The 12,070-nt window shown below is 34.8% G+C and overlaps 1 protein-coding gene across 1 annotated transcript; it reads left to right on the top strand.

Moving 5' to 3' along the window:
* Nucleotides 1–10,297: 10,297 nt before the first annotated feature.
* Nucleotides 10,298–11,767, top strand: LOC122304715. The gene is made up of 2 exons (XM_043116985.1): nucleotides 10,298–10,674; nucleotides 11,452–11,767. The coding sequence occupies exons 1-2, from the start codon at nucleotides 10,298–10,300 to the stop codon at nucleotides 11,765–11,767; spliced, it is 693 nt and encodes a 230-aa protein (XP_042972919.1).
* Nucleotides 11,768–12,070: the final 303 nt, after the last annotated feature.

Here is a 12,070-nt window from a genome sequence, read left to right as displayed (position 1 = left end):
CAAGAATAAAGAGCTGAAAAATTGTAATCTATGGAAGATTCACCATGAAACCAGGGAAGTTCTTTTATTTCTTCAATCCTTTTTACTTTTGTATTACAATGAGGACATTGTTTAGTTTAAGTTTGGGGGTGTAAGCTCTTATAATCATTTGATCCTCTTGTTTTCTAAGTCTTGGGTTGTTGATGGGTTGTTTGATTCTCTTACCAAGCATGCATTGGAGTAAGATTGAATTCTCTATGACTCTGAAATTTGTGATTGAAGATGGTTTTGAGAAAAATTTCTTTTATGTCAAGTGAAGTTTTGTGGGTACTTTGGTTTAAATCTTTGACCTTGAACACAATTGAGCACATAGTCGTTTTTCTCTTATTCCATTTTGCTTATGAAGAGAAGAAGTTGAATTAATTGAAAGAGGGAGGTTCGATTTTGCTTTGCTCTAGAATCCGTTGATGGGTCCTTGAGGCGAAATCCTAGTTGAGACCAAATATCAGAGAAATGATCTAGGCATTTCTTTGACATAACAAAAAAAGCTTTCCCAGCCGTCCTAAATGTCATGCCATCATTACATGGTGTGTTTCCATAGTCAACCCCCTTGAGCCTTCATGAGCCTTTATTGATTCTTTGAACTACATAAACCATGCCTGCTCTAAGCCTGAAAAACAATGAATCTACCGTTGATAGTTTGAGAAAATACTTTGGTGGAGAGTTACATTTAAAAGAAAAAATTGGTTTCATGATGAACCGTATTATGTTTGCTTTGTTTGATCAAAGAAAAAGAAGAAGAAGAAAGGAAGTGACTAAAAAAAAAAAAAAAAAAAAGAAGTCGCTAAGCGGAATGTGAATTACCTCAGATTTTGTTAAGGGAAGTGTTGGTATTACATCAGTGATTACAACAATAATAATGCCACAAGTATGAGCATATTGCCAAGAAAGAACTATGATTTGAATCATGTGAGTTTCTCTTTTAATGTTCTTTTCACTAAGTATTTTTCCAGTTTGATTTAATTTCCCATATCCAGTTCTTTCTTAACCCTCACCCTGTGGCCTATCATTACAACCTTATTAAAGATCTTTTGATCTCTGATTTTGGTGTTGACTACATTAGTGGAGAGGATTTCTGAAAATTGGACTTATGGGGTTAAGTTTTAAGAGAATTCTTCTGATTTTGGTTGTTCTACTTTTATTTGAGTTTGCAGGTGGTTTGAGGTTAAATTGACTATATCACACACACACTCAAGGTCTTAGCTTTAGGTTGAAGTAAACGCCTAACTCTTGCTTGACAAATTGCAAAATTTTTGATTGATTTTCCTGCCATCTTTGATGTTAAAAGAGTAAGATACTAGAGATGAAATCTAAATTCATAAAAGCTTGGTGAGTGATGATACTTCTCTTTCGGGTTGAATCGATATTGCCTAAACTATCATTTGCTTTTCTTTTTTGTTTGAGGACAAACAAAGTTGTAAGTTTGGGGGTATTTGATGACTTGCAAAATTTCATATTGCAGATTTTACAAGTTCGCTCGAGCGGAGGCTTTTGGTCGCTCGAGCGAATTCAGGCAGATTCAAACGCTCGACTGCCGCTCGATAGGGAGCTCGAGCGGGTTGCTGAAAAACAAAGATAACTCGAGCGGAGACATTGGCCGCTCGAGCGAAACCAGGCAGAGTCGAACGCTCAATGTGCGCTCGATAGGACGCTCGAACGAAATCAGGCAGAGTCGAACGCTCGACGCGCGCTCGACACCCCGCTCGAGCGAACATCATATTTTGACAGATTTTAGGTTTTCCGCCGTGAGACCATATAAAAGCAATTTTTCACTCTAAAGCCGCGAGTTTTGACTAGAGAACACTTCTTGGGAGAGAAAAACATAGCTAGAGGGATTCAAATCATCTATTTTTGGAGAGGGAATTTCAATTATTGCACGTACGTTGGAATCATACACGAGCACGGACGGGAGAAAAGCATTGAATCGTTCCCTTGAGCTTTTGACGACGAGTTGAGGCTGCAAGGAGGATTTTTTCAGTGTTTATTTTCTTCCCATCTTCTCAAAACAATTATGGTGAATTCGTTTATGTTGAATTCCATTTCTAGCATGAGCTAAATTTTCTTCATTCTAGGAAAACGATGTAACCTATTTCCGAACTATGCTTGATTGTCTATGCTAATTTAATGCAATTCTCTCTTTGTTTATCTGATTTATTCTGAATTTATTGCTTCTAATTAACTGACCATTGATTAGATGATAAGTAATCTTGTGATTTGCTATCGAAAGAGGGAATCATAGGGTAGATCTTGGATATTTCAGTATAGGTAAGCATAGAGATCGAAAGACTTGTATGAACCTATGTAGTAATTAAATCATTGGTCTTATTGCGTTCTTGATTATTGAAATTGCATATTCTTGTGTGAATTGATAACCAAGAGTCAATTCCAATTGACTATCGAAAGAGGCTTTTGGATGAATTAGAGATTTGCTAATAGACAAAAGAGATTTAAATTAAATTAGCTGGATGAGAAAAGCATAGTGAAGAAGTAGGTGAAATTGATTTCCTAGAAGTTTTCTTCCCATTAATTTGATCTTTGAACGTCAGTTTTATTTTCTTTGCTTATTTCTCTTTGAGTTGATCTAGTTTTATTTGCAACTACAAAAACCTTAGCGATTCCTCTAGATAAAATTGAGATTAGTATAATTTTGGTATTTGGCAAGAATAAGGTACCAATCCCTGAGGACGATACTCTTCTTATTACTTTACTATAAAACTATGATACTGTGCAGTTGCAGTTTTGCACCGGTCAATCATGTTACAAAATGTTTCTATATCAAGTTAGTCATGTCTTTCGAGTTATGTTCAAGTCACATTATGTTATGTCAGGGCTTCTGTCCTTTCATATTCCAGTCACGTTTCGTCTTGAGTACAGTGTGTGTATTTTGAGAACACTCAAGTCAAGTTATTCATGCCAATCATGATCCTAAGTGCTAGGATGGAGTAATATCCTAGTGAAACTCATTTGTTCACATTGGAGTGTTTAAATAGGTGTGAAATTCTCTAAGTTGACGAAATACGACATGTCAATAGGTAGTGAGCGGGGACCTAACTAGCTGGTCACTGGAGCGAGCCAAGCACTAACGCTGATGGAGCCACGTTTAGTTTAATAGCGTTCACAACACCTGTGGCATACGAAGTATGGGGTCACAACAATTGCGACGCATACACTACATGACACACAGCAATTGTGACACGTAGAATACATAGGGCACAACAACTATGGAGTATGTATTAACGCACTCATAGCTGGTCTAGAGACCTGTGTTGTGATGCGGTAATCGGCAGGGAGACATGCCTCTAGGGGACCCATGTAGCACCTAAGAAGTTGAGTTTAAGCAGTTAAATAATAAGTTTCAGATCAAGTTCAAGTTAAGTCAATTTTCAGAGCATGTCCATGTTAAGTCAAGTTTTAGAGCAAGTTCAGATCAAGTTCATGTCAAGTCAAGTTTAGTTCACGTTCCAATTTAAGTTATGTCAGTTATACTATATTGTATGTCAAGTTATGCTACGATTGCTTATGAATTTGATTATATATTTATTATTTTACTGTCATGCATGCATATTTTATACATCTATAACCAATATATTTTAATTCTTTTCTTACATTATTATTGCTTTTAGATGAAAAAATGATTAAGATACATAAATCTAAGTTGTGATTTCAATTGAGTAATAGTATGAATTTATGCTTAATTTTATAACTTGTGATTTAATTAGACTATATTTTTTTTTCATATGCAAAACACATCTTTGATATTTTATTCTTTATTTTTATTTTTTCTAATTTCTATTATATATATATATATAAATTAAGCATGTGGGCTGAAAACTATAAAAAATAAAAGGAAAGTGAGTTGCGTTTTGGTTTTTCTGTAAGGGACTTCACTTGGCTTTTGAAGAGATTGAATGAGAATTGTTTTTTAGCTTTTTGGTCTTTTACACGTTGCATGGATTGGGAGGTTTACTTATATTAGGACTTTGACTTGGGGCAACATTGTTTTATTCTATTTGGTTCATTCACGCCGGAAGCACATAATTCTTTCTTGGAAGTTGCACAACTCTATTTGGACCATGAGGCAATATTGGGACTTTTGACCTGCACGTATACTTTGTCTTTTGAGAGCATTAGGAGCCGCAGAGAATTTTAATTCACTTGGGCATTTTTCAAGCCGCACGATATTTGGGACTTGGACTTGGGATAGAACACGTACATAATATATTTTGAGCGCTGCACTCCTTCTTCCAGGCAATTCAACACCGGATGCACTTTTATTTCTCTAGCCATTTTTTAACACTGTTGAAGATCTCTTTAATGAGTCCAATTACTGCTACAGTCTAGCCTACTTTACTATTTTCAATCCCTATCTCCATTCATTTGGCTTAATCTTTTCATTCTCTACTTTTTATTTAATTCCAATTTGAAGTTTATGGTATATTCTTGATATTTTTGGATTAAAATTTTGGGCATTTTTATTTGTTGTTTATTTTATTTTATGTCAGTTATTTTTCATATTTCTTTAAGTTTCTATTAAATATGCATTACAATTATATTTTAGAATAATTTCATTTTATTATTTAACTTTTAGATTAATTGAAATTGTTTAGCGTATTTGAATGCTTAATTGTTAATTTCAATTTGTTAATCTTTTACGTTCCATTTCAATACTAAAAAAGTCCAAAAGTATGAATCTAGTCTATGACTAGTACCCTCTTTATTTCCATTACACTCTTCCATTCATTATAAATACGATCACTTTTGTTTGTGAAACTTTTCACCATTTTATACGAGTTTGGATTTAAACAACTTTCCCCGAGAAAACAATCTAGGAATTTTATTTCTAATTATTACACGACATCCTCCTGCACTTGGGATAGCTTTTGTGCTACTTATTTTTGAGTGAGTCAAGTTTTTGGTGTCGTTGCCAGGGATAGTTGTCTAATTTAAATTTAAACTCGTTATTTTTTATTTTTTACTATCTTATCTCTGATTACACATTTCATTTTCTTCTACTATTCAGTTGCTTGAACCTTATATATGCTATTTATGTGACGCCCCTAGATTCGCTTGGGATCGAACAGACATCTAAAGCGTCGGGATATGCAACACAAGGTTATCTGCTCCTGTTCATGATATATAGATGCAATATTCCTAATATGCATCTAGCATTATGTAATATTCACAGCGGATAATATATATATATATATTTTTAGCAATACAATGCACCAAACTTATAATATCACAAATAGTTAAATCATAATCCAAGCATACTTAACAAAATAAATATCCACGATTTCAGTACGAGTCTCAGAAGACTGTAATCTCAAAAACATAGGAAGCCAGACTCCATATTTACATTACCAAAATACACTATTGACGAAGTGCGTCAAGTAACTCGACTAACAAGGCTAGAATACTGTCTAAAAACTAACTAGGGAAGTTGTAAGCTCTACGTCGTGTCTGCGGCGTCTAGTCAACCTCCTTTAGTCTACCAATGTCCGCTCCCTACTTTGATCCTGACATATCCCCTACCATTCAGAGAGAATGGTAGTTGGAACTACTACGGTGAGATTTGATTACAAATCTCAGTAAGTTAACAGGAAACTCCCACACAGGTTAATGATGCATGCATGGCAGTAAAAGCATGAATGCATAATTAAAGTCGTAAGTAAGCATAGCACAACTTGACATATAGCATGGCATAACTGACATAACATAAACTGAAACGTGAACTGAACTTGACTTGATATGACATGAACTTGAACTTAAAATATAACATGGGCTAGTAACATAACATGAACGTGAACTTGAAATATAACATGGACTTGAATCATAGAATGAACATGAACATACATAACATAAACATGAACTTGAATTTAACATAAACCTGAGCATAATATGACATTAACGTGAACTTGAGGCATAATGTAAACATGAACATAACATAACATGAATGTGAACTTGAACATAACATGTGCGTGAATATAACATGACATGAACGTGAACTTAAAACGTAACGTGAACATGAACATAACATAACATGAATGTGAGCTTGAACATAATATAAACGTGAACATAACATGATATGAACATGAACTTGAAACTTAACGTGAATATGAACATAACATGTACATGAACATAACATAACATAACATAACATAACATGAACTTGATTTGAAACTTATTCTTATCTCATGGGGTCTCCATGATTGCTTATTCTTATCTCATGGGGTTACCATGATTGCTTATTCTTAACTTCTTGACATGAACTTGGAATCTTGTTCAATAGACTTAATTAATAATGTGACAATATGGGTGCTACACGGGTCCCCTTGAGCCGTGTGTCCTTACAGATTATTACATCACAATACAGGTATCTACACCAACTGTGAGTGCGTTAATACGTACTCCACAGTTGTTGTGGCCCCATATATTTTACATGTCACAATTGATGTATCTCACGTAGTATATACTCTACAGTTGTTGTGGCGCCATGAATTGTTTATGCCACACTGGCTGTGAACACACATAAAGTAAAATATGGCACCATCGGCGTTAGTGCCTGGCACGCTCCAGTGACCAGCTAATTAGGCCCCATTCGCAATCTGTTGACTATACTTCGTCAACCCAGGGAATATCACACCTATTTAGATACTCTAGTGTGAACAAAAGAGTTCCTCTAGGATATTACCCGATCCTAGCGCTCAGGGTTGTGATTGACACGAATAACTTAAAATAAACGTGATCTGAAACTTGACTTAACATAAACTTGATCTGACTTCTTTACTTAATATGACATACTTGTAATAGTGAATATTACATGATATGACATACATGTAACATACGGCATGCTTATAACATATAACAATATGTGACAGAATAGATTGTGTAACAGATAAATATTCGTGACAGAATAAATCATGCATAACATATAAACATGTAATGACGTGGCATGGCATGAAATATATGATAACATACATACATAAATTGTAGTTCCCTTACCCATCATACATATATAGTAAACTGATAGTAAGTTAGAAGTTAACTTACCTTGATCGTCACGTTCTACGAGAATAAAGTGCAAAACACGAAGAATTGTAAGAGGATATTCTAAAAGTTATAAATTTAATTACTAACAATTAGAAACATGAGAACAAGCTAATTTAGAGTAAAATGACCATTTTACCCTCTGCATGTGAAAAAATGACAATTTTACCCATAACTTAAGAATTTCACATCCTAATTTTAAAAATTTTCAAAATTTACATTTCTCATGTAAATTTTGTCCTAAACTCAAATATCAACTTAGAAAAATTTAAAACAAATCACAACTATGGAAAACACACTATGCCTGAAACATCCATAGGCCATTTCTCTTGATTTTTGTTGCAATTCCTTCCAACTTTAAAACTTATGCTTAAACCAAAAATTTTGCAACAAAGATCTTCCTATTCTAAGTTTATAGCCATACTTAAAACATCCATTTAGAAAAAACTAATAATCAACACCAAACTTTTTGTAAAAAGATCCAAACACTTAATCACAAGCTTTTACCCTAAATGAAAACATCTCCAAGAATTCCAAAAAATAAAATCTTACTTCTAACATATTCATAACATCATTCTAAGATCAACCATGCTTTAAATCATCAAACTAAAGTCACCAAAATCACAAAATAACACTTGGAGCTTTTGGTTTTACACTTTGTCCAAAAACAGAAACTTTTCCCTCAACTAGCTTTGATAAATCTCTTGATCAATGGCTTAAGAAGGTGAGATCTTCAAAATAAAGAATCACATGGTTTAAAAATGTGTCCTAAAGAATATCCAACCATAAAACTTAAAATCACATGGCTAAAAATCAATAAAACATAGATCTAACCCAAACACATCAAATCTTAGGCCTAACCAGAATCCTCTTACATAGAAAAATCATATCTTTGAAAATAATATTAAATATCTTCAAAATAACATTATAACATGAAAATAAAAGACTTGGGATCATCATATAAAAATATCAAAGCCTTAAGAGTAAGATCAAACCACGAAATATTCAAACTTTCTCCAAACAAAAACTGTTTTTTCACTTCTAGTTTTCAAGTTTCTAGATATAAAAAACTATATCATCAAAAGCTTTATTCATGGAACAAAACCTCAATGGAAACTCATAAAAATATGCCGACAACACTCCATAAAATTTTCGGACCAAGATATGTCCATTAGCTTGGTCAAAAACTCCAAAACATAACATACTCTCCAGTTTCACGCCCAGAATGACCTTTCCATGGTTAAAATACTTTTGACTGACCAAATGACCATGGAATGATACGAATAATATATCTATGGAAACTATACTCAAAGAGTAACGATTTTATGATGGATCCATCGTGTGTAAATACCTAAAAGGGGTCGAAAATCTCCACATAAAAAGACCTATAAATCTGCCCGAGAGAGCTCTTTTGGGTTTCTCTCTAAGAACGGGCTGAAGAAGTGATGAAAGGGATGGAAGTGTATCTTGCACGACTCAAGAATTCTGGAGGGGGATTATATGGACTTGAATGACCCTTGATTGGAGGTGGCTATATGACATAATGTGGAGAATAGTGGGGGGCAAAGGACTCCCTGCAGAAGTTGTGAGGTATGGAGGTTGATGGGGTGGGTTTCTCTATCTCGTCAAGACACTATTGGGTGCAGCCAAGGGAAGTGGATGGTCTTCCATGTGGGGGAGTAAACTTCTCCAAGAAGCTTTGCCAAGGTGGCCAAATTCATGGGTCTTGGTGGGCCTCAACCAAGTGGGCTTCAATTTGGGGTTTAAAGGGGGTTTGGTTAGGGTTTGAGACGCTATCAAGCCCAAATCCAATTTTTCTTAGCTCAATCACATTTTCAAGGTTTAAAAGGTTGGATAAAGATGTCATAACAAGGATTTTAGAAGTTAATAACATGTGAAAGTGACTTAATCAAGTGATTAAACACAATGCTAGAAACTGGATCAAAAAGGGTTTGAAGGCCAATTTAGGCTTTGGGGAAACCGTTTTAGGTTTCAGTTTCAACCAAGCTTTTGGGATTTTAATTGGATTTCAACCATTTAGGGTTTCACTAGGGTTGAAACCCTCTTTGATCTGGCTCAATTTGGTTGATCAAATAAAAAAAAGGTTTGCTTAGATGGCATGATCTCACACCTTGATTTTCTTCACAAATCCATCTAATTGTTCCTCTTTGTGCCAAGTGTCTAATACTATTTACTATATGTGGCTAAGATCTTGCCAAGTGTCGAAATAAAACTTCTCTAACCTAATTTGGATATTCCACATTGTAATTTTAAAAACATTGCACTTAGTATGCTTATCGAGGTTACTATTCACTTCACAAAAATGCGCAATAAACTTAGTACTGAAAAATTCTAAATATTCATATTAATCTACAGTGAAATTTTTTTAATGAAACTCAACCCTGAAGTGCCCCTAAAAATAAATTCACAGTTTCGAACATCCGTTACATCCGAAATTATGAAAATGGGTTAATATGCCATAAAATCCTAAATATTCTACTGAGTCTAGTGGTGTAGACTATAACATATTCTGACACTTCTAACTACCTCAAACAATTAAAATCGCATTTCTGACACAATAGCAAGTGATAACACTGACTATGTTGACAGGCTAAAACTTTTGCAATTAGTCGATTCGTGAAAACTTATGGAGTTTTCATGAGGTTACTAAAATCTATAGAAATTCTACCATTGAATTTCTAGCGGGCAGTTACAATTTAGACTGATGTTTCATATCATGGGTGAGAGACAGTTCAAAAAGGTTACTAAGAGTTACATCGAGCATTGAGAGTAGATAGCTCTTATGTCTCTTCTATGAGCAAGGATATTGAAATTGAACAAACCATGGCTGTACCTGTACCATGCACTCTTAAGGATTATTTGCAACCCACTCACACCATTACACATTCATGCATTGTTTTACCCGATGATGCACCTAATTTTTCTATTAAGCATGGTATGATGTCAATGATACCTCAGTTCCACGGGATGGATTCTGAGAGTCCTTACTAGCATTTGATAGACTTTGAGTTGGCTTTCACTACTTTTATTACCAGAGCCATTACTGATGAATTTATTAGACTTCATTTATTTCCTTTCTCTTTAAAGGATAAAGTGAAGATTTGGTTTAATTCTTTGAGGTCCATTCCTTGCTACATCCAATGCACTTATCAATTGTTGAAGTGGAGTACTGAAGTTCACTTTTGGGAATATGGCATTGGAGATGAATGTATTCAACGCTTGCAAGATGCCTAGTGTATGCGATGATTCAAATATGCATACTGTTGATATGGTGTATGATTTTGACGTTTCAAAATTGTTATCAGTGTTTGATTCCGAGAGTGCATCTGAGGATGGCTTTCCTGAGCAGTTTGAGGCTCTTTTTGAGACAATTCCTACGTCATTAGAGTTGACAGAATCAGATGGGCAGTTGACAGAGACAACTGGGTCTCTTCAGTTATCAGATGTGAGTTACATGAATAATTGGTGTAGGGCAGTCTTTGAAGCTCTTGATTTACCAGGAGCTATGAAGTCATCAGAAGAAGAAATCTCAATACTAGAGTTGAAGCCATTACCTGAGAACTTGAAGTATATTTTTTTAGGCCCAACTGAGGATACATTCCAATAGTCATTTCTTCTCAGCTCACTTCGAAGCAGGAAGTGGAATTATTAACAGTGCTGAGACATCATCGAGGAGCAATAGGTTGGACTATTGTAGACATCAAAGGTATTGACCCTTTAATTTGTATCCACAACACTTTTCTGGAAAGAGATGTGAGACTAGTTCATGATGCATAGAGGAGGTTGAACCTACCATGAAGAAGGTGGTGAAGAATGAAGTGTTGAAATTGTTAGCTGTGGGCATCATCTATCCTATCTCTGACAGCAAGTGGGTAAGTTCGACACAAGTAGTACAAAAAAAATCTGGTTTGACTGTTATTAAAAATGCTAATGGTGAGTTGATCCTGAATAGGAAGGTAATGGGTTGGAAAATGTGTATTAATTACCGAAAGTTGAATTTGGTCAGTCGAAAAGATCACTTCCTATTAACTTTCCTAGATCAGATTTTAGAAAAAGTAGCGGGTAATGTTTGTTTTTTTTTTTGGATGGCTTCTCTGATTATTATCAAATTGCTATAGCACTAGAGGATCAAGAGAAGACCACCTTCACTTGCCCCTTTGGTACTTTTGCTTTTAGAAGAATGCCATTTGGTTTATGTACTGCACCTACTACTTTTCAACGCTGTATGATGAGCATTTTTTCTGATATGCTTGATGACATGTGTGAGGTTTTTATGGATGGTTTTTCTGTGTTTGGTAAATCTTTTGATGTCTGTTTAAAAAATCTTGCTATTGTATTGAAAAGATGTGAGGAAAAGAATTTATTGTTGAATTGGGAGAAATGTCAGTTTATGGTTACTAGTGGTTTGGTACTTGGGCATTTAGTATCTGAACATGGTATAGAGGTTGACAGGGGCAAGATAGAATTAATATCTCAGCTACCTATTCCTAAGATAGTGAAGGATATTCGTTCTTTTCTTAGTCATGCTGGCTTCTATCGGCGTTTCATTCAAGGCTTTAGTAGTATTGCAAAACCATTGTATACTTTATTGCAAAATGATACTACTTTTGTTTGGACTGATGAGTGCCAGCATGCTTTTGAGACCCTAAGGAAATACTGAACAGTTGCACCTATTATGCAAACTCCTCAATGGGACTTGCTGTTTGAGATTATGACTGATGCTAGTTATTTTGCTCTTGGTGCCGTTCTTGGCCAAAGAGTGGACAATAAGCCGTCGGTCATTTATTATTCAAGTCGTACTTTGAATGATGCACATAAAAATTACACCAGCACCGAGAAGGAGTTATTAGCTGTTGTGTTTGCCTTAGATAAATTTTATTCTTACATTATTGGGTCTCATGTTATCATTTTTACTGACCATTTTTCTCTTAAGTATTTGTTGGCAAAGAAGGATGTTAAGCCC

The sequence above is a fragment of the Carya illinoinensis genome, chromosome 3 (genome assembly GCF_018687715.1).
Source record: "Carya illinoinensis cultivar Pawnee chromosome 3, C.illinoinensisPawnee_v1, whole genome shotgun sequence".
Taxonomy (NCBI): Eukaryota; Viridiplantae; Streptophyta; class Magnoliopsida; order Fagales; family Juglandaceae; genus Carya; species Carya illinoinensis.
Note: the sequence above shows the minus strand (reverse complement) of the source record. Positions and strands in the feature narration are given on the sequence as shown.